Source organism: Rhinolophus hipposideros, assembly GCF_964194185.1.
Source record: "Rhinolophus hipposideros genome assembly, chromosome: 11".
Taxonomy (NCBI): domain Eukaryota; kingdom Metazoa; phylum Chordata; class Mammalia; order Chiroptera; family Rhinolophidae; genus Rhinolophus; species Rhinolophus hipposideros.
In genome coordinates this window covers 42655656-42679585 of record NC_138057.1, presented here as the reverse complement: position 1 = coordinate 42679585, position 23930 = coordinate 42655656, and the positions used below count along the sequence as shown (strand labels likewise).

The 23930-nt window shown below is 38.8% G+C and overlaps 1 protein-coding gene across 1 annotated transcript in view; it reads left to right on the top strand.

Annotated features, from left to right (window-relative positions):
* The first annotated feature begins 270 nt into the window (after positions 1-270).
* LOC308504853 (guanine nucleotide-binding protein G(q) subunit alpha) overlaps positions 271-23930 on the top strand; it is a 270460-nt gene continuing 246800 nt past the window's right edge. Inside the window, exon 1 of the mRNA XM_081066233.1 lies at positions 271-635. Coding sequence (XP_080922359.1) covers positions 500-635 — 136 coding nt within the window. The 5' untranslated portion in view covers positions 271-499. The remainder of the gene's footprint in view (positions 636-23930) is intronic.

Sequence of the window (23930 nt, the reverse complement as noted above, 5' to 3'; positions counted from 1 at the left end):
CCGTGTTCCGCGGCGGCCGAGAGCGGGCGCGCCGGGCGCACAGAGCCGTCGGCGGCCGCTCGCTGCGAGTACGCCCCGGTGGATGTGCTCTCGCCGCCGGGCGCAGGGCTTCGGGGAGCCTCGGCGGCGGCGGTGGCCGCGCGGGGGGCGAGGCGAGCCGCCCGTTCCCGGGGAAGGAAGCCCGGGCGTCTGAGCGAGGCCGGGAGCGGCGGCCTTTCCTCGCGCGCACCCCGCACCGGCGCCCGCGGCCGCCTCCCGCCCCGCCTCGCTGCTGCGGGCGGCCCCAGCCGTCTGCTCCCGCCGCACCCCCGTTCCACCTGGTGGCTCCGGCCCTGGCCGCGGCCACCGCGCCGGTTCCCCGAGCTAGTCCCGGACGCGCGCCCGGGCGGCGGGGGCTCGGCGGCCACCGCTGCCTCGGGGGAGCGAGGGCGGGAGGGTGTGTGTGCGCGCGTGTGAGCAGGGGGTGCCGGCGGGGCTGCAGCGGAGGCACTTTGGAAGAATGACTCTGGAGTCCATCATGGCGTGCTGCCTGAGCGAGGAGGCCAAGGAAGCCCGGAGGATCAACGACGAGATCGAGCGGCAGCTCCGCAGGGACAAGCGGGACGCTCGCCGGGAGCTCAAGCTGCTGCTGCTGGGTGAGTGCCGCCCGGGGCCGGCCTTCGCGGGCCCTTCCCCGGACCTCGGCGCCCCCCGCCAGCCACCCCCGAACCCCCGGGGCAGCCGCCGCCAGCGGCCCCCGGCTCGGGGCGCCCGCGGCTGTTCCCTGCCGTCCCCCGGCGCGCCCCCGGCCACCACCCGCACCCTTTCGGGCGCGCGCGTACACACACACACTCGCACACACACGCAGAGGGGTCGGGCTGCCCTGCCCCCGGCCCCTGAAGGCCGTGCATTCCGGGTGCGCGTTTATTTGCCGTGCATCTCCTAAATGGCAAATAACTTGGGTGGGGGGGAAGGCATGGGAAGGTGGAAAGAGGGGTTGAACTTCCAGTGTCGTGGCCGCGGCGCCCCGTGGGTGGTGGAGTGGGGAGCTAGCTGTGTGTGTGGCCCGAGGGTGGCGAACGGAGCCAGGGCAACTAGGGGGTGGCCCGTGTACATCCGTATCAGTGCATTCTGGGGTCAGGGGGTAATGGTGGAACGGTGGTGGGCAGAGTCCCAGCTGGCTTCTTCAAGGAGTGGTGATGAGAGAGGCGAGTGGTTGGCCCTCCAAAGAAAGGAGGCTCATGTATTAGGGGGGCAGGGAGGCAAGCACAAATGTGTCACACCAGTGCTGTTCTCTGGCCACCAGACCACCGAAAGGAGGGACCCCAGAAGAGTTTCTTGACCAGTGGATAGTGACAGGCGTGTTTCTTGTCTGCAAAATTCCTTCCAGAGAAAAAGGCAAGGGATGGGGAGCGTTGGGCTGGCTGTGTGGTTGTTGACAGCGACGGGTATCTTTTGTTTAATGAGGCAACCCAGATGTAGGCCTGAATTCACAATAGTTACTACTGAAAACCAGTGCAGCCTCTCAATTACTCTCATGGAGACAAATAGAAACCTTTTGTTTAAAACGGACAGCATTTTAATATGTTTGGAATCTGGACTGGAAGGAAAACGGGAAGTGTACAGCAAGAAATTTCCCTTTAATCTCTAAAAAAAAAAAAAACCCACACAACTCAGCGTTCTTCTCTAACACTAAGTTAGCAAGAAAATGCTGGTTCTCAATTAGGAATTCTGTTGATTATTATCTCTGAGAGATTATTCAGAATCAGCCATCAGGGTTCACATATACAAGCCAGGGTAACATACTCTGAGCTATTGTGGTAAGAAGAGCAAACAGCTTTGCAGTCACAGGCCTGAAAAATGCCTGCACTCCTGTTCGGGATATTTGCGTGTATAATAAATATGTTTCTCAGACATTTCTGGAAGAAAAGAATATTGTATTGTCAATTCGGATTTGAGAAACATGTGTTTTCTTATCTTGAGCATTCAATCTCCTAGTTCAAGGAATCAGTTGCTTTTTGGACTGAACTGCTTATGTACCGGGATCATTTACAAGAAGGAACAAAATATAATGATCACAAAGTTACAAATGGTTAATGCACATGCTATGCTTTATGTTTTCATTTTGAAGCAGATTAGATAAATGTGCACATGTTAATAAAGAACAAGAAGGCAAAGTGCTTGATAAAAGCGGTGGGCTTTTGGAAATGAAGGCAGGGGAGGGTAAACTATTATGGGAAAATGATCTTTTTATTTTTATTCTCATTTTGAGCTATTTTTACTGGCTGAAAATGTAGTTGAATGTTTTCTGAATTATCATGATTGAGAAGACAATAGAGAGGGCAAGAGAAATGTATAGAATGTTTAAGTGCATGATTAAGGGGGCAAAACCATGTGTTTTAGACTTAACGGTTTTTCTTCTCCTCCCCCCCCCCCCCCCCCCCCCCCCCCCCCGTTTACAGCCTTTACATATTTCTATTTAGCTGTGAATTGGGTGGTTGAGGGCTCTCAAGCCAACCCTATGGCTTGAAATGTGACAGCTCTGGGTTCCTAGGCGCTATGAGTTAGAGTCGGGGGTTCATCTGTTTGAGGGCCTAGGTTTCAACGTCTAGGAGGAGGACTTTTGGGGAAATACACATATATGGATGCTTTATTGCATACTGTGTATTTAAGTAACATACTGTGCTTTAAAAAAATGAACTTGGAAGTAATTGCATGAGAAAAAAATAAAGTAAAACAATTTTACTGCTAAAGTGTTGGCAGTGGGGAGGATTTTTTTTTTCTTCTTAGGAGATAGTTGAGTAGGGTTTAGTACAAGCCCCACCCCAGCCCCCAAATATGGCCTCTTAGAAGTGGTAGAAAAATATGACTTTCATTTAGCACCTACATTCATTGGTAACATTTAAAAATGATACAACTTGCTGTTAGAAATATGATGCCTAGACATCATGTAAGATTTGCTACTGCTTTGTGTTCTAAGTATATTGCTTTTGTAACAAAGCTACTGTAAGATCTATGTTATTCATATAGTTAATGATATATGCTAAATATAGATTTGTGTGTATGGGCATTGCATGATTTTTTGAGTCCAGGAGAGAAATGATGGTTGATGTGAATCAGGGAAGGTATTGGGGAGGGGTTCCTTTGAGTAACTCCTGATGGGCTGCTTGGGTGAGGCTTCTGGTACCTTCATTCATTTAAGTGATACCTGTCCAAAGGAGGTTAAAGGATGTACCCTTTCACGGTTTAACGATTCACCAATGTTTTTAAATATTTAAATTGAGGAATCACCCTTATTTTTAAATGAAATTCCAGATTAAATTCTTTTCAAAGTAGATAATTAGTTCAAGGCATGATGCCACTTTAATGGATTTATTTGGCATGGGACCTTTCATTAGTCCACATAATTATTTAATTTTATATTAATAGTATGGAGAAATTAGAAATGGAAAATAGTGCTAGATGAAAATATGGCACTAAAAGTTGGGTTATTTTTATTCATATCCAGCAATTGTGCCAATGTGTTCCAAATTCTACAGTACGTATGCATTTTGATTTTTATTCTTTTTAAAAAATGAACCCAGAAACGTACCACCATATATATCACATATAACGATGAATTCTTTTCTTGTTTCCTTTAATTTATTCATTCTCTGAATTCATTTACATCAGTGTTTATTTTCTTTGACACCTCAGGGAAAACTTTGTATTCTACATATATATGCAAGAGGACACTTTATTAGTAAACTTGGTTGAAATTTTTGTATACTTTCTAGGTGTAAAGAACATATTTCCTTTAATTGATTAATATTCATGAATGTTAGCAAAATATTTCTGTTGGTGGTACATACATAGGTCACACTATTTAGCATCGGTGTCTTTTAGTGTGTATAAAACAAGTGGCTTTGAATGCCTGCTTCGTCACAGATTGCCATGTTGAAATTTTTTTCAGTTCCTTGAAGATACATTTTTATCCTATTTACCTGTTCTGATTTTACATGTTTTAGAAGTCTTGACTCTTCAGATCTTAATCATCAAATAGGAAGATGTACCAAACCTTTGTTATTGAATGGTTTCCACCTTTTGAAAACAGACGTAATTTAGGCCAGTCTTAGATGGAAGAATGTATGCTTTTGATCTTCTAACTTAATGACATGTGTAATTGTAGGTTTTCTTCCTGTTGTAGACTGGAAGCTTCTGAGGGTAGGGAATTCTGCCTGCATTGCTCACTATTAATTTCCAGCTTCTAGCACAATATCTGACTCATAGAATGCTCTCAATAAGTATTTGTTGAATGAGTAAATTTATTTATGGTTCTCCTGATAGAAATTGGGGCCATAAACTAATGAATAAATTATAGAGACATGGGGGATATGTAATGTTTTTAATCTGTGCCCCCCAAAAATCATGTTCTTCTTTTTAAAAATTGTATGTAACTGTGAGCCAATTGACTACGGATGCATTCCAGGATTGGAAGTGTTAATGCAGATGTAACGTCACGTATCGAGCCAGTGTATTACAGTTCTATGCTGGGTGCTTTTGAGAATGATGACAGTCATGCTTTAAGTATGAACGTTTAAAGAAAAAAAAAGTCATTACATGTCTTGATTACTTTTTGTCGTGTAGAGAAGCTAGTTTAACCTTATCATCCTTTAGCCATCCCCTTTTCTCCATGATACACTCATCGGAGTGGATTTTCTAAAATTCTCTAGACTACAGGTGGTAATCAAGCCCACTTTTATGATTTACTTATCCACCACATGAGGAGAACCACAATGATTAAATACTCAATTTTAGGAATTGCAGGTAGAACAGTTTTAATTTGAGAGCTATACATCTGTACTGAAAACTACGGTGACAGAGCAAGAAGGGACATGGAAGACGAGGAATGCTCTGGCAAATTTTTAGACTATATGGAGAGTTCATTCCCACAGGCCTGGATAAAAGCACCCACCCCACTATCCTACCCCTCTGTGGAGTTCACTGGAGGGAAGAATGGGGATGTTGATTGCCTGAATTAACTGGAGGTTAGTGGCTGTCTAGAATGGCTACCCAGAACCACAGATGAAAGCACCTCTCTAAGCAGCCCTAATAACAGCATCTCCCTGGAAATACCAAAATGCGGTGTTTATGAGGCTGCTTTAAGACCAAACCGGTTTTATTTTTGCTACTCTGAGCTTCCTGGCGTTGAATATATTTCTAAATGTCAGGATTTATTTGGATGCATTTCCTCTTTTTGCTTTCTTTTTTCTTTTGAAACAAAGTACTTGTAATTTATATCTGAAGAGTGAAGTGGGAGCATCCCTCATTCAAATCAGAACTGTAGCTCTGACTCTATGTAACACAGCCTTGCAGAGTAAGATTTTTTGCGTTGAACCATGTAAGTTCATTATCTATATCTGCCATATTAACTGTCAATCCTGTACTTATATGTTATTTCTTCATATGGGAACTTTGGCACAAATTAAAACTCTCCTGTACAGTGAAATATTCAGTGTATATCTCTTCAGATATTTTTTACATAAGTTTAGAAAGGAGAACGGAAGAATGCTTTAGTAACCATTTTGTTTATTACAAGTAAATTTGATAGCCTCTTTTTTTATTAAAAAAAAAACAAACACCCCAGCTGCACTCTATAAGAGATGGCTTATGTTCAATTTTTAGAGATGCCTATTAAATGTAAGATAAGAATGTAAAATAAGAATTATTTTTATTATAGATGAATTTTTAAGGACCTGAAACAGCTTTTGCAGTTTGTGAGGCTGTGTGCTATGCTAAGTTTAGCAGAAAAAAGAAACACATTTTTCCTCATGATTTAGGCAAACTTACGTTTGAAAAGAAATAAACAAGATTTTCCAAGAATGATTTTATTCTAGCATTTATACTAATTTTTCTTTAAGGGGAGGTTATTAATTCTCTTGATTATAATGAAAATGTTGATTGGGTATTGTAGGTGGAAAGTGAGGAGCTCAAAGGATACATCTTGGAAGAGAGAGAAACCATTTTAAGGTTAGGGTTGCTTTCTCCCTAAGAATGGCCAAGGAATCTGTTTCTTCCAGACTATGTTTTAGGTCGAGGGAAATACAAATATTTGTAGCATCAAATTAAAGTCTGATTTCCTAGTTGAAGGGGAGGGCAGTGACTTTTTTTCAAAGGAAACTTTTATAATGGCTTTTAAAGCAATGTTAAGATCTTTGCAGAATTAATCCTAGGGAGGTGTGAAATAGCAGTAGAAGGTAAAATGTGTGATTGTTGGTAATTAAATCTGTGTCAATAACTGACTACAGTAAACAGTGAAAGTTTTCTCTTGTTCTGCTGAATGGAGTAACAGTAAAGAAAGAGTTATTATCAGGCCCAAACACTGTTTTGTGTGAACAGCTGTTACTAATAAAATTATGAAGTTGTTTGACAGTCACCTTTGATTTGTTGCGTTACTGATATGTAAAAACTGTGTCTGATTGCTCATCTAACGTAGTAAAAAGGAAAAAAGGACCTAAACATGCTGTCGGAAATGAGTTCATAAACCCTAGGTGGTCATGAATCTGGACTTTACAAACAAAAATAAACATCCATATTGCGGTGCCAAGAACCAAAAACTGAATTCACTAAATTGCTCTGGGATTGACCTTTATACCTAGCCATAATTTTAGAAATCAGTGCAGAATATTTTGTTAAAAGCCTTTAGGTTCAATTTTAAGAATAAGATGAGTGTTATTTTAAAATAAAGTTATGAAGAGATTTCAAATTCATTTATTCAACAAACACTTGCCAGTTATTGGAAAATAAACATTTTCTCTAATTTTTTTTTTTTTTAAACCAAGCATATCATAAGAAGGAACAGCTGCATACAGAATGCTGGTCAAATGAACAAATATTAAGCACCTATTATGTGCAAGATAATGTGCTACATGAGACACTCCTCATTTCTTATTTGCCAATAGGAAAGGCTACAGAGAACTTTTTGCGTTTCTTGTTTCACAGTTGACGCCCTCGGACTAACATGTCCTTCTGAGTGTTCTTCCTGGCTTTGGTTTTTCTATTGGCTCTTACTACAAAGAAAAAGACAAAATAATCTGAAGGCTTTTCGGGGATTACACAACTGGAAAAAGGAGATGATCTTGAGAACTTGAACTCTTGAAATTTCATATATGGTGCCAAAAAAAATGTATGCACATTTTAAAAAGGAAAAAATTGTAATGCTCAATATATACTGATAACAAAAGATGAATATAAGTCATGTTTGATTTCTGCACTTATAAGAGGTGCTCAAAGTAGTTACCATCAGTGTAATTTTAATACAGTTTTTTTCCTTTCTTAAAATGTGTACATTTTTTGGCACTCTCTGTATATATAATTTCCTTGGACTGTATCATATTTTGCCTTTAATTGTGAGAAGTTGTTAATGACCACTTGCCCTGGGTTTCTAACTAGATTGGTAACTCCCGGAGGGCAAAGATTATGGCGCTTGTTTCTTTGTATCTCAATGTAGCACAGTGTCTTGCTCCATTTACAATGATTCAGTTGTCAGTAACTGGGGGGTGGGGATGGAGCAGCGTAGGAGGGTTGGTGCAGGGTGGGAAGCTGGATTCCCAAAAGAAAGAGCAGTTGGAGGAAATTAATTTAAACTTCTTGCTTTCTTCTAATGGGTATCATCCATATGTTCTCCATTTGCCACTCCTGTTTGCTGTTTCATGGGCCACCTGGGACACAGTAAAAGGAATTCTGTTTTAAAGATGAAATCGAAATTGTCTTTTGTCTCCATGTCTGCTTCTCATTCATTCTTTAGCAAGAATGATTCAGTTGAACATTCTCATATTGTTTCGGGTTGAAAAGCCAATGGTGTTTATCAACTAATTTGAATGGAAAACTGTTCCACACACCGCCCTTTGAAATTTGAAAATTCCACGCACCTTTATTACAGAATTAATCTTGGGTTGTGAGCAATTTGATTGCTTTAGAAACAAAGTAATTTCAAGAAAGTATGTAATGGATTGTGGTGCAGTTAGGAACTAGAATATTATTAATACATTATATTCCTGACACCTCACAGAAGGGAACAATAATTGATCCACAAATTAAAGAAAAAGAGCTAGAGTGAGAGTTTTTGGCTCTGTTGCAGGCAGTGAATACTGATGTTTAGAAACATGTTCATGTCTATTTATTTCTAAGAGATAGCCTTGTGTTTTTCCTTTGGAGAACCGAAATCATGAATTAATTGCCTCTTTCCAGAATTTTATTTTTTTTGATGCCCATCACTTGTGAGAAAAATTGAAATAGAATTTTTCCTTTACTGCTCTTTTATGTTTTAAAAACGTTTTTCGTCTTGTAAAAATTTTTCTTGTTTCTTTTTTCTTTTTTCTTTTGCTGAAAAGGCAGGCAGCAGAGTGATAGGTGGCATCTTCCATCTATTTCCTGGTAACAGCAGCTGATTAGTTGTTTCTATAGAGAAATGCTTCAGTGTCTTACCCACCCATTATCCAGTCTTACACTGTTTGCTGCAGCCCATGCCCACTCCCCCGCCTCTACTCCCCAAAAAGTCTGTGTGAATACTACCTACCCGTTTTACTCTCTCATCACAGCTTCCTTAACCAAAGGCTAGGAGAGGTTCCTTAGATTTTCTGGTGTGTGCTTTTCTTTAAGATTTAGGGAACTTCTAAGTTGATGCTTTTAAACATTTGGCTGTGAGCTGATCAGAGGGGAAGTTGGGTGCTTTAATACGTCTTGTGAATGTACTTTTAGGAGATGATAAACTTTCTTTAGCAACACTTTGGTCTGCAAAACAAAATATGTTGTCATTGAACAAAACGTAAAATTCTCCTTCCTGTTCTAGAGGGCGGGGACATGAGATCTGTTGGTGGTTACCAGCAGAGAGTTGGTGAGCCGGTGCGAGATAATCTATCATGGGCCATTGGGTTTCAAAATAGGATGCAGTGCATTTGCTGGAAGGGGAGAAGGTGCTGTAGGCCTGTGTTAAGTAATAGTGCACGTTCCTCATTTAATGATCTGCACGTCCCCATCTCAGTTACTGAGGAGCCTTAAAACATCTAGTTGTATTTCCATACAGGTAATTAGGAGGGAAGGAGGCGTCAACAGGGACCTTTGCTTTTGTTATACGCAGTCAGAGTAGGTGTGGTGGTTGGTTTGTTTTTTTTAAGGTAAAGATGCCATGATATTTTTTTGCCATGTGAATTGATAGTTTAGGACCGATGCTTTTCAGAGCTCCTTCATTATATCATGTTATTCCTGCAGATGGCAAATGGCAGTTTTTCTCTTGTCCTAAAGAGCTGACCCATTTCCTGTTACTTGTTCTAATAATACAGGATGACTTTAATTCTGGTTCCTCGTTTGCCCTTAAAAGAATGCCAGGATACTTGTTAAGCATTTAACTCTTGTCGTTCTAACACTTGTGATACAGTGTTTTTGAAAATTGGTAAATCATGCAAAAACAATGGCAGACAGGCTTTGTGCAAGTTTCTTCACCTCAGTAATTAAACACTCCTAATGGGTTTGCATAGTGGTGACTGTGTGTCTATTTTTTCTAAAACCTGGAAATGAAAGGTGGTCAAGTACTCCTGCCCTACCTCTCTGAACTAACGTGGGGGTGTTATTTTGTTCCTTTACTATTTCTATAGAAAGTTGTAGAATAAAGAGATCCAACCAAATCTAAGGGCCATTTGAGGTTTGGAACTTGCTCCACTTGGCCTCTGAAGCTTTATTTCTGCCCAAACTCACCCCTGTGCTAGGGGCCCCGGCCCTTTCCAGTGGTCAGATGTCCAATGAGGAGGCATTGCCAGGGCCAATGGGCTCCTTCTTGCCAGCCCCTTACTCTCCCTCTGCCCCCCTTTCCTCTTGGGAATAACTCCCTGCACCCTGGGGAAGCCTGAGTGAGGAGGAGGCATTGGCCAGTCTGTGTGGAGCGGCCTCTCCTGCTGCCTGGCGAGCTGCTGATAGTTTCACTGCCTTCACAGCGAATGGTATCCAAAGCCTCCTGTCATATCAGCGTGGGTCTCTTGCTTCCTGCAGGAAGGGCCGCGTCCTGGGGGCCCAGCGGTGGATGGAGCCTTAGAGTTTCTGTGCTCCAGGCTGACCTGCTCAGGCCTCGGTGTTTTCTGAGATTCCCTTAGGCAGCTACCTGTGACTCACTGCTTTTTTTTTCTTTCTGTTTATTGTTTCATTGGGCTTTAAGCAGTGCTTTTCACTCGCTTACAAAGAATCTCTGCTGCCCAAGCTATTTCTGCCAGTTTCAGTGAGAGCAGGTTGGCCACTTGAGCCTGGGCACTGGGAATGCCTTGTACACCTTACTGGGGCACATTGTGGGGGCTGCTTTGTATTTGGAGCTCGGAGATCCCTTTTCCAGGGCCTTCCATGTAACTCTTGGAGGGACCCTTTGTGTCCATTTTTTCTTCCATGACAGTGTGCATTACTGGGAGCATTTTTGTCTTGGGGGCTTTCATCGAAACCAGAAAAACAGATAATGGTGGACATAGTCATATCACGGAGTAAGGAATTTGCATCCTTTTTTTTGTTTGTTTTAAAGTATGTACATATATATTTGCTGTGGCTTCTGAACTACCCTCAGTTGTCATGGCCACGGTCAGAGAAACTTTAAGAAAGCAACTTTCTGTGTCTCCTGTCTGCTTTCTGGAAGAGGGGCTCTATGACCAAAGAAAGCACAGCGGGACTCTCACCTTAGCTCTTCCTGATCAAAGAGCCTCGCTGTAACAAGACCCAGGTCCACTGGCGGTGCCAGGCAGGCATTTGGCATTCCTCGACCCCTACTTTGCTGCTGGCTCATGGTTCTCATTATCTTATCAGCTTCAGGCTCACCTACCTTGATTTCGGATTTGGAGTTGGACAGGTGCAGTGGAAAAAGAGAACAGTCATAGGTGAAGAAGAGTAACAGGGGGTCTAGTGGGGCTTGGTGGGGCGGAGGCAGTGCTGCTAGTTGGGGTGCTGCAGCCGTGCCTTCACTAGGCCCTGCAGGGGTGCACAGGGGAGTAATGGAGAGCTGCCCTGTGTGCTGGCGTGGTGGCTTTGATCAGGAAGAGCCAGGCCCACACAGCTTCTTCCTGTCAGCTCACTGCCCCGCCGTGTGTCTTTATCATTGTCACATCGACCCTGCCCTTCCTCGCCTTCCTCTCCCAGATCGTGGGCAGGGAGATGAGCAAGTGTAGAAGTCTGGGTTGTATGGGAGGAATTTTTGTTGCATGTGCTCTCTCCCAGAGGTAGTGAGATAGACTAAGCCCAGATCTCATGTCAAACAGTGTCCTGAGAAAACCCATTCACATATTAAAAGAAAGTTTACAACATGGCTCCTCCCTGTTTTTTTTCTGTCAGCTGTTTAAGGTGATACAAATACATCTATTATTAATTGAGTACTCTGCTAATCTGGTGATTTCGTTATTAGAATCTCTGAGAGGTCCTCGTCTAGGAAGTCTGCTTTCACCTGGCTGGCTTCCTCTTACTATAGAGTGCCTTTCAGTTGCCCAAGGCAATAAGCAGATAAGTAGTATCATGAGATATTCTTACCAAGTGGAGTCATACTCCTGTGGAAGCATGTAATACAGGCATACCTCAGAGACGGCCATAATAAAGCACGTATTGCCGAGAAGCAAGTTGTAATCTTTTTTCTGATAGATGGTCTTGCCTTCAATTTGTATAAAAACCCCCTAACGTCTGTGAAGCACAATAAAGGTGTGAAGTGCAATAAAATGAGGTACGCCTGTTTAGAAGTAATTTACCATTTTTAACTGAGAAAGTCCCCTCCCTATCTGTTGGTTGTGTTCTCTTACAAGCTGTTCACTTTCTGGGCTATCACATCCAAGCTGAGAGAGTAGGCTTTTTTTCTCAGATTATTCAAGGTCCCTAAAATCTACTTCCAATTATGACCAACATTCAAAATGGGCTACATTTGTCCATGATAGTATTGATTTAAGAGGATTTCTTGACTCATAATGTAGGCAAATGTATTTTGGATCATTTCAATAATTCTGAATAATTTGACAGCAGAACTAGGGAGTGCTGAAACAAAAGATACTTGAAATCAATCTCTATAATTTTATTCCCAATCACTTCCTAATGGGTCAAGAATTAATAATGAATTATGATTACACTGGTTCCTCTTGGAGTGGAAATTGGATAAGACATGGATTCTGGAGATGGAAGGGCCTTGAGGTATTCAAGGACTTATGACTGGGATGTCCTCTGAAAATTCTAGTTTCTCCTGTTATATGTTGGGTCACATCTAAGATGTTATCCAAAGCACATTAGAAATAACTAAAAAATTTTGGGCACATACCATTGTAATGATGAATCCCGTAAGTTTCCCATCTTCTGTGAGAGAAGATGCCTAACCTGTCTGTTGCTAGATCAGTTTTGGATAAACAATTTATATTTCCCTATCCATACAATTCTTGGCAAAGGGGTTGCATTTTAATGGAGGAAATCATGGGACTTCATTAATATTTCTTCAGGGAAATCTTGACTCCAAATATATTTTCATGAAATCATGAACTATGTTCATTAAGAAACACATTTTCAGTAGGGCTTTCCACTCCAGGCCATGCTTACTATGGGAACAGGGATTCTTGTCCAGGGTTTTTCTAAACCCCTAGAGTCTGTCTGTGAATTGCTACTCAAGTTACAATGTATTCTTCCCAGAATTAATTAATGCATTGTGCATCCCTAGTACTGAACCACAGGGTCACACAATGATTGCTTTTATCTGTTAAAAATATTCTTCCTTTATAATGTATCTTCAAGCAGTATACTACTGTCTGACTTCATATGGTAGTTCATTCTCTTTTTGGAATAAAATAGAGTGAGATCTATATCCTCTGGTGGTACAGTTGCTTTCTAAAATAGTAAAAAAGTTTAATAGTGAGAAAGACTATTGTATTTAATAGACAAAGTTTGAGTCAAGAAATATTTATTTACTTCCATTTAAGAATTTTCTTACATTCTCAAGAAATACATTATTTTCATGTTGGCCTTTGAAAGAATGACAGCCCATTCTATGTTAATAACATTTTTTTATGTTTTGTTTTAAGTGAAGATGAAATTTTACAAATAATCCAATCATTTCTTATACAAAGTTTGAAAAAAGGATTTAAAACATTCATAAATTTATTCAGAATGCACCAATATAACATAAGAAACATGATTTTTTGTATGTTCCTTTCTCGTCTGTTTTATTTTTGTTTCTGCATAGGTTTAGTCATACTGTACAATTTAACATTATGTTGTAAGTTATTTTTTTGTGGCTATATAGACTTCAAGTTAATATTTGGAATTGCTATGTAATTTATTAGAGCACATATATTGATTTGCTTGCTTACTCTTTTTCTTTTCTTTTGACATTTAGGTTTCTCCCAATGTTTCCATTTTCACAATAATGCTGGGATGAAGTTCTTGGTGGAAATGACATTTTAAAAATAATCTTATATACACTTTTGTTAGAATTGATTAATATGCATATTATTTCTAGGTTAGAGGATTTGAACATTTTTATGACTTTAAAAAAAAAATTTTTATTGGGGAACATTGGAGGACAATGTGTTTCTCCAGGGCCCATCAGCTCCAAGTAGTTGTCCTTCAGTCTAGTTGTGGAGGGCGCAGCTCAGCAGCTCAGCTCCAAGTCCAGTCGCTGTCTTCAATCTTTAGTTGCGGGGGGCACAGCCCACCATCCCATGCTGGAATTGAACCCGCAACCTTGTTGGTGAGAGCTCCGCACTCTAACCAACTGAGCTATGTGGCTGTCCCAACATTTGCATGACTCTTGATTACACATACCTAAAACATTTTCTGAAATGATTGTATACAGTTTGCAACATCATGAGCAATATGAGAGTATCAATAAGTTACTAGGCAAAAATGGTACATAATTATAAATTTGCATTTATTTGATCACTAGTGAGAATGAGTATTTTCCCATATGTTTGTTTCTAATTGAATTTCTTATTTGTGGTTGTCTCTTTATTTCCTTTGCCTATTTATGCGCTCCCAACATACAAATAAAATTAACCTTTTTATTATTTACTGTAAATAACTTAACCCCAGTCTGTTGTTTTTCTTTTTGTTTTGCATTATTTAATACACAAGTTTTTAATTACTTTGAAACCAAATCATTTGTTGATCTTTTGCTATTGTTTTGAAATAAAAATCTTAATCTGCTTTAGATACTCCATGAAAGCCAGACTTACTGCTATTATTATGGGTGAAACTAGATTGAATGTAGGTTTTACGCATCACTGTTGCATGATTCTTTTTCTTTCAAAATGAAAATGAAATACACATATAAGTTCACGGTATCACAGATTACACAACATGTTTCTGTCTGTAATTGGCTTTTTCTTTTCCCCAGTAATATATAATGGATATCTTGCTATGTTAATATAAATCTTTTTCGTCATATTTTTGGCTTTTTATTCAACGTATTTTTATTTTGTTCCAGTGTATTTTGAATCATACAGTGGTGTGCTATAGCTGGCTTGCACCTGCTCATGAAAGCCAACTGTACACATTTCTCTTCAATTCTGCATTCAGTTACTTCATTTTGGTAGCTTGAAATCAGCCATGATAGGAATATCTCCACCACAGGAATTGGCAAATGCTAAAAATCAGGGCTTCCCGCCTCTCCTGGCAGAACTAGTTGTTAAATATTTGCTAGCACACCACTATTTATACCTGACCCCTATTGATGGATATTTAGTTGGTTTCCATTAAAATATATATATATATATATATATATATATATATATATATATATATATATATGTGCTACAGTGAATATCGTAGGGGATCCATTTTTCTGTACTTGTGTGATTACCCCTTCAGATAAGTTCCTCAGAGTTGGATCATCAGACAAATGATCCATGGCTTATTTTAAATTTTGATTCACATCACCACTCTGCCTTTCAGAAATGTTGTATTGTTTTATTTTCCCACTTCTAGTTAATGTTAGTGACTGTTTGGTTCATCTTAGTTATCCATAGGGTTTTGTCAATCTAATGGGCACAAAATAAAGATCTTGTATTTATTTATATCGTATTGAATTAATTTCTATTATATAGTCTTTTATTTTCTAAACTGACTGTTTACAAAAATAGCTAATAAATGCCTCAATTTATTGTTTAGTTTAGGTTTTTAAAAAATCACTTGTAGTTTCAACTTTATTAACTTAGATATTTCTAGAGAATGGACCATGCCATAGGGTGGATGTCTCCAAGGGAGAAAGAAAATGGAACTGATAAGATTATATGACAGGTTTGGCTATGTGAAAAATTGTCCCAAAACACAAAATTTTTAATTGTGGTGAATTCAATTTATTTATTTATTTTTGTTGTTGTTGCTTGTGCTTTTGGTGTCATATATAAGAAACCATAGCTAAATCAACTGAAGGTCACAATGATTTACCTCCATGTTTTCTTCTAAGAGTTTTGTAGTTTTAGGTCTTACAGTTAGGTCTTTGATCCAGTTTGAGTTGATTTTTATATATGGTGTGATTTTTGTGTATGGTGTATATGGTGTGAGGTAGGGCTCCAACTTGATGCTGCTTTTACAAGTAGGTATCTGGTTGTCCCAGTACCATTTATTTCAACCTTTGTTATTTATTTCCCCATTGAATGGTTTTAGTCTTGTTTTATCCTTGTTAATAATCTGTTTTTGCCTTTTTATTATTTTCTTTCCTGCAATTTCTCTAGGTTTATTTGGTTGTACTTTTTCTATTTTATTGAATTAAAATTCTTAGATTATATATTTCATATTTTCTTGATTTGAATTAAGTGTTTAAGCTTTGAATTTTTCTGTGTATTGCTCATATCATTCTTTTACAGACGTTCTAAAATTACGTGTTTTTTTTTTTTTATTGCGGAATATTGGGGAACAGTGTGTTTTTCCAGGACCCATCAGCTCCAAGTCAAGTTGTTTTTTTTTCCAATCCAGTTGTGGAGGGTACAGCTCAGCTCCAAGTCAAGTTGCTATTTTCACTCTAGTTGTGGAGGGCTCTAGTTGTGGAGGGCGCAGCTCACTGGCCCATGTGGGACTCAAACCGGTGACTTTGGTGCTTGCTATGAGCACTGCGTTCTAACCACTGAGCCAACCGGCCACCCACCAGGGGCTCAGCTCCAAGCTCAAGTCGTTGTTTCTCACTGGCCTATGTGGGAATCAAACTGGTGACATTGGTGTTATGAACACTAACCAACTGAGCTACCCAGCCGCCCCTAAAATTATGATTTTAATTGTTATCTCTGAAACAGGGTTGTTTAAGGTAGTTTAAAAATTTCCAAGTGTAATTTTTATCAACCTTTGTTATTTATTCCTAATCTTATATCACTTTGATGGGAGAATGTGGTCTGAAATGTTTTTACTTTTTAGAGTTTATTGTACATAGTTAATTTTTATTCTTTGGACACATAAAAAATATGTACGTATATATGAGTATACTAAAAACATAAATATATGTGTATTATTTTTATTGCTTATATTTGTGGTAAATCTCCTTATTTATATTATGTTGTGATTCTGCCAAGTACTGAGAACTGAGCTGAAGTTTTCCACAACTCTAGTGTTTATGGCAATTACCCCTATCTCCAGAAGTTTTTGCTTTATATATGTAAGTAGTCTTTTTTGAGGTACCTAAAAAATGTCCACAGGAATGAAATTTTCCTCATTATAACATTATCTTTTTATGTAAGTTAATGCTGTTATATCTTGAATTTAATTTTGTTGGGTATTAATATGGTCCTTTTGTTTCCATTTGCTTGTCCATTTATTTTCAGTTATTCTTAATCTTTGTTATTGTTCCTCTCAGGTTTATTTTTTATTTTTTAACCTCAGCTTGAGAGTTTTTTTCCTTATGTAGGTGAATTTAGTCTACTTACACTTGTTCATATAATAGATTTTTTTTTTTTTTTTGCTTCTCATTTTATGTCTTCTGATTCTTTTATTGATTTCTGGCAGTTTTCTCCCCCTCACCATTTCTTCTTCCCTCTTACCTCTCTCCTTCATTTGTTATTTAGTTTGTATTGGATTTTTTGCTGTATTTTCTACTTCTAATCATTTGAAAGTTACGTAATCTGCTTTTAATTTTACTTTGGTAGTCCGTGTAAGTTTTAGTAGTATTCTTCAAGTTATGTTTCCCAGTTTATCAGCTTCAGAGATGAAATAGTATTTATCGTGTCCTTTTCATGTGCAGTGGAAAAATTTATTCACCTATTACTAGGGGTTGGGGAATTTTTTATGTAAAGGGTAGATAGTAAATATTTTTAACTTTTCAAGCCATGTGGTCTCTGTTGCATGTGGTACTCAATTCTTCCATAAACACTTTGTTAATGAATGGCTGTGGCTATATTCAAATAACATTTTATTTGTAAAAATGGGCAGCATACTGAATTTGGCACTCTGGATATAATTTACCAACATCTGATGTATATTACTTCCATTCTGTGCTTTCCCTGGTATTTTATTTTCATGTTCTGAATTTTTTTTATTCCTGTCTATTATAGACAAATTAGCGATACCAGACTTAAACTAGTTCTCTCAATCTTAATGTTTACTAATAGTATTAACACATTTAATTTTATCCCTATATTTTATTTTCTTTAAGCGTCCTCTTTGAGACAACGATGAATGTATCAAATGATAAAACTCCTATGAGAACAACATAAACTTGTCCATGGTTAAGGACATTTTTTTTTTTTTTTTTTTTAAGGACATTTTTCTGAAGGTAGCACTCTGTCCCTGTGACTTACTGATGGTCATTGAAAGCCTGAACATAAAACTGAAATTTCCTTAGTTTGAATATAGAAAGGATATTGTATCAGATGGAATGAGAGGTGTACGTGGTATTCAAGATCGTTTCCATGCTCATGATTTTAATCTCCATTTTGTCTGTTCTGCTCTCCTTGATTACAGCCTCCTGACTGTTCAAATTCAGTGTATCTACTCTCTTAATCCTGGAATGGTTTGCTTTTTCCTTCCTTCTTTAGTGTTTTCTGTTCATCTTTGCTGGCATAAAATTAGTGTTTGATCTTGCAATCCATGTGAATTTATTTTTATACTTTTAATCCTTTGATTTCATATTCAATACGTATGATAATCACACGGAATCCTTTCTAGTAAAGCCTACAGAAAGACACTCAAGTGTTTCTGTTGTGTATCACTTATATATTAATCAGTTTAATTTCAGAAAATTTAGTATTTCTATATCATATCTGCAATTCAAACTACATATTTGGTATTAATTCTGTGTTTAAATAAATGCCTATCACCAGATATTCTCTCATTTTCTTTAATTGTACATTTTTTCTCTGTTTTTCATTTACTATGAGTTGATTGGATTATGCCTTTAGATATTTTTCATAAAGGATCCACGGATGATATATTTTATGAGATCTCGTGTTTTTGAAAATGCCTTTCGGTGGCGTTAACATACAGTGACTTGCTTGGGTATAGAATTCTTGGGTTACACCTGTTTTCTATCCACATTGCTTTCCCCATGATGAATGTTGCTCCATTGTTTCCTGACATCTAAATTTGATGAGATGTTTGCAGTCAGTCTGAATATTTTTTCTTTGTGATTCACTTTTTCTATTTGGACCTTTTTTTTTTCTTTAATGTGGAAGTTTAATAATTTTACCAGATTCGCTTCAGTGTTTTCTCTTTATTATCCTGAAACACTCTGAACCCATTCAGCTGTGTATTCTTTTATTTTAAGGATTTTCCCCTACTTATCACTGAATATTGTCTCTGTTCCACAAGAATTTTTTCTTCTTTAGGTACACCAATCATTCATGTGTTGTATTTCTTTTGTTTCTCTCCCAAAGCTGTCAAATTTCCTCTAATTGCTTCATTTCTCCATTCTTTGCCTTGTGTGATTTGCTCCAGTGTCTTATCTGCAGCACTGATTTGTCAGTGTTTGGCATATAAATGTCAGGTGCTAACAAATAGGTTTTGAATGACTGAAATGCCTGCTATATGATTTTGATGCTTCATATTCATTTTAAAGTTCTGCAGTATCATTATTTTTTCTTCGTGCCGACAGTTTCTACCTTATTCTGTTTTTTAATGCCTCATTTTAAACAGTCCAAATTTTCTTACATTTTCTTGATAGTACAAAGCAATTCTCTGTGTTTTCTTCTGTTTCCTATAGTAAATCTTCCAAAGTGTTCTCTTCATTTTCTTTTTTGCATGTTCTGTGCCTTGTCCTAATTTTCTCTTAGGAATGTTCCAAATTTTGGGTGGTCCTACTGTTTATCTGTTGACTTCCTTCGCGATTTCTCCTGGGACTGTTTTGTGTTTTTCCCTGAGCACTTGAGCTGGAGGGCTGGAGATGAAGGTATATATTCTATTTTTAGCTCTTTAGTTGTCTGAATGTGGTAGTTGGGAGGGTTGTGAGGCAGTGGGCAGCTTCAGTCTATGAGCTTAGCTGCTTCTTAATTTTGTTGTATTTTATATCCAGTCCATTTGTTCCACTTTTGGGTGAGCCAGCCACTTTGATAAATCTTTCCGAATGGTGCCTCACTGTTTATGGGATTTTTGTAATGGACATCTTTTGGGTATATTTCTCCACATTTTTAGATCACTTTGCAAAGTTGGCGTGCTTTCAGCCCCTCACCCTGCCAGGCCAGAGGGAAAATGGGAATTCGTTGGCTGTCTAGTTTCTTTTTGGCTCTCCTACTGCTAGGATAGGTGTATGAGTTCCAATACAATGTTACTTATTCTTAACCAGTGGATCTTTTAGAAATTTTGCCACTTGCATCCGCCAACACTGGGCACTATGTTACGAACAGATAAGCAGACCCCCAGCTGGGTTCTTTCTGTTTGGTCCATTTGTGTTGCTTCTGGTCTGTAAGTCCTTGGCAGTTACTAACATACATGAGGTTTTCTCTCTACCTTCTCCCCCCATTTTTGTGCATTTTGAGGTACAGAAAGGAAGTTATTTTCATTGGTTGTTTAGAGCATTTTGCCTTCTTTTCAGGAAGTATGCTTTATGAGTCTTGATGACTCTAATTAACAGTGTGAAGTCTTTCATAGAGTTGTAATTATAGAATCTCACTTAACAATGTGCAGAGTCTAAGCTTGCACCCCATACTTGAGCCATCTCTATAATATCCCCCAATTTATTGTCATTTTTTCCCCCTGTATGCTCAGGGGTGGGAACCTCATCCCCTGAGAGGAATTAATTCCCTTTGGTCATCCATGTTTGTTAGAAATTTTTCATATACTGAGCAGAAATCTGTCCTGAAGCTAGTTTCAATTTTCCTCCCTTGGGGACACTGGGATTCTGGAACCCACTGTAACACATCTACTTTTACAAATAATTGAAGTTGGCGTCATGACATGCTTGGTGCTTGCTTTCTTCTTTACGTAAAACACTATGAGTTCCTTTCATCATTTCTCATAAGGCAGAAATAAAATCTTGTCCTTACCCTAGTTGTTTTCTTTAAGAAAACCCATAATGGAACCCAACACTTGAGGTACGGTTTATGAAGTTGGAGTAGATAACATTTCTGCATCTTCTCCTGAACTGAGATACGTGTGACTCTAGAAATCTTTGTCTTAATAAATCATTTCAAGAAATACAGCAATTTTGAGTGTGAGGGCTTCTGTAACTTTCTCTACCAGTACCTTGATTGTTCTTACTTATTTTTTTCAATGCAGTACTACATTTCTAGCCTTATTTTGGACCTGTGGTCATCTGTGAGCTGCATACAGTTAAGTCTTCTGCATTTTTGCATTTCCCTTTATCGTGTATTTGCATGGCTTTTTTTTTTTCATTTGTTGAGATTACTTATTCCTATTGAATTTCATCCTGATTCTGTGGGAACATCCTTCCAAGGTCAAGATCATTTAAACTTTTTTTCCATTTTCTGGAACTTGTAACCCTATGCAGTTCGTTCTCAGAGGAAAGTCAGATGAACCTCTTACAATGAGATTCCACAGTCCATCATCCAATGTGAATCTCCAGTTGATTCCAGCTCTTTGGTTATTACTTTGTTGTTTACTTACCTAAGAGATATAAAGCCAAAAATATTCTACCTGAATTTGACCTCAGTATTTCATTTGTGTTGGTATAAAAGGGAATAGAGAAATCAAGAGAAGGTACGCATTTGCTCTTCCTCGACTGTGCCCTCATCTCTTATCATAGAAGGAAATCAGGTTGCCCTGTCTGAGTGGGTCTCTCATACGTCACAGCCTTTCGGCAGGGATGGGGGTAGCGGGATGGTAGCACCCCTGACATTGCACATTATGAATGGTCTGTTTTAATATCTCCTTACTACCTGAAGTTTAAGTGCCAACCAGTTTATGATGGCTATGAGGAGTGACAATTAAGTTCGCGAACTCATCATAGAAAAAGTGCTACATACCTCATTGCTGAATATCACTACGGTCACCTTCAAAGTGCTCCCCTTGGGAAGCTATGCAATGATGCCAGCGCCTAGTCCACCCTTCAAAGCAATTTTGGAACTCTTTTTCTGGAATGGCCATCAGAGCTGTCATCGTTTTACCTTTGATCTCCTGAATGTCATCAAAATGTCCTCCTTTCAATATTTCCTTTATCTTCGGGTAAAGAAAGAAGTCACTGGGGGCCAGATCAGGTGAGTAGGGAGGGTGTTCCAATACAGTGGTTTCCTGGCTAAAAACTCCCCCACAGACAGTGCCCTGTGAGCTGGTGCATTGTCGTGATGCAAGAGCCATGAATTGTTGGCGAAAAGTTCAGGTCATCTAACTTTTTCATGTGATCTTTTCAGCACTTCCAAATAGTAAACTTGGTTAACTGTTTGTCCAGTTGGTACAAATTCATAATGAATAATCCCTCTGATATCAAAAAAGGTTAGCAACATCCGTGCAACAAGTTCACAAACTTAATTGTCAGCCCTCATATGATCGTTAGAGAAGGAGCGTTTTCTTATTCTGTGTCCTCTGTGAGTTCTAATTTTCATGTAGAAGAGAAGGAATATTTTTGGAGAAGCATATTTCACTTGGTACCTAACAGCCAAATTGGTTTAATCTCTTTTTTTCTCGCCATAAGGCAAATGGTTCTTAAAGAGAGAAAGCCAACTTATAATTCTGTATACATGTCTCCTGCATGTTTCCAAAGTTCCTGTTATACTATTAGGTTGGTACAAAAGTAATTGAGGGTTTTGCAATTATCTTCAACCGTTTAAACCGCAATTTCTTTTGCACCAACCTAATACTTGTCTTTTATGAAAGAACGTTATTAGTACCTGTTTTTGTTAACCAAAAGAAATCCAAAGAGGATTTTTTGCTTTAATGAAAAAAAACGTGAAAAGTGTTCAGGTTTTTTTTTGGGCAGCAAGTCGTGCCTTTATAGAGACATTGTGCACCCCAAGCTGCAAGAGTGACCCCAAGCTCCTTCCTCGGAACCACAGAGCTTTGACCTGTGTCTTTGAGCATTTGTGCTTTATCTCCATATATTTTGGGCATTAATTAGCAAGACATGTCCTAAGGTATCAGAAGAGTCTGAGAGAACTTGTAAGGGTGTTTTGCTTAGTGTAGAACCAGGCATAAGTCAGCATTTCGATCATGGTGAATGAAATAACGACATTGTGCGTGTTGAATTTTGGGTCTGGGAATGCTTAAAATTGACTCCATATAAATTAATGGCAATTGTGTCTTTGCTTTATACCATTTTGGCTTACGAAAGATTTCATAGGAACACTCTACTTTTGGGTAGTGGGGGAAATCTGTGCTTCATTTTACAGACTCTAACATCATGCTTACATATTTAGCAATTGAAATTTTTCATTTAATACGTTGAAATTTTTCATTTAAGAAATTTGATAGTTGAGTGGAAGTTGTTTTATTCAGATTACTTAATATAAAATAAACTCAGAAACTCAGTTTTCCCAGTTGGAGAATGTTGGTCATGGCGGGAGAGGAGTTGGTAGTAAATAATTCCATTTCTTTTGCAAAAACTTGAGAAGGGATGTTGTCCTCTCTTGTCCACTCTTTATTGAGTAGCCTATGCCCATTGTAGCTATTACCCATGGGTAGAAGGCCCTTTTTCACAGTGGGTGGGTATGGATTTCTGAACAGTGGTTAACCCAGGATATTGCCTCGTTCTAGAACTTTTAACAGAGGTTTAAAAGGTTCCTGTAAAAATTAGAGCATATCACCTTTAGAGGGGCAGTCTTTCTCCCTGCCCATGTTTGTGTATGGTAGGTCTTCAGGCGGCTCAAACACATTTTATCGTAGTGTCCTTGTTTTGAGTCTCACCTTGTTGGAAAAATTGACTCATTGCTTGTAAGAAGTGTTGTCAGAGGTAAGTTTATTTCTTCATCAATTTGCTGATTTACCAGAATGTGTTCTATTCTAGCCCCAATTTTTATAGCCTGTTGAACTTTCTGAAGTCATTTTTGTTTCCTTCTCTCTTACTCATGAGAATTATTCTAAACAGATTCTGGCTTTTACCCCAATGTTTTAAGATTGTTCTATATCTGGATTTACAAGAGGGCACACTCTCCTAAATCCAGTTATGGTTAACAAGATATTACGTATCTTTCTGGAGATTGTAGCCTTGGAAGCTAAACCTGAGTTGTTAAAAATGTGCTGACTATGTATGTGTAAGTTACGGGCATGTTTCAAGATGTGTGGACTCTTCTTACCAGGTCAGGACTGCATGTTGGAGTGTCAGCTGCCCTCATTGTAAGTGTCTTCTTGTGTAATTTCAATGGTCAAGATTCCCTGTAAGAAAAACTGTGATTGGGCTGAAATTTACTTTGAGCAAATGAAGCATAGTTCATATCTGTTGAAATTATAATGCGTGGCTACATGAATGCTTTTTCCTCTTTGTATGTCCTCACATATAAATTCATAGAACCCGTGGTAAATCAGATGGTGCAGAGGCTGCTTGGTGTTTTTTTTTTTCCTTGTCTTCCCTGTTTTCTAGTATATGGCTTGCTTAATAAATGTATCAGCCTCAGAAT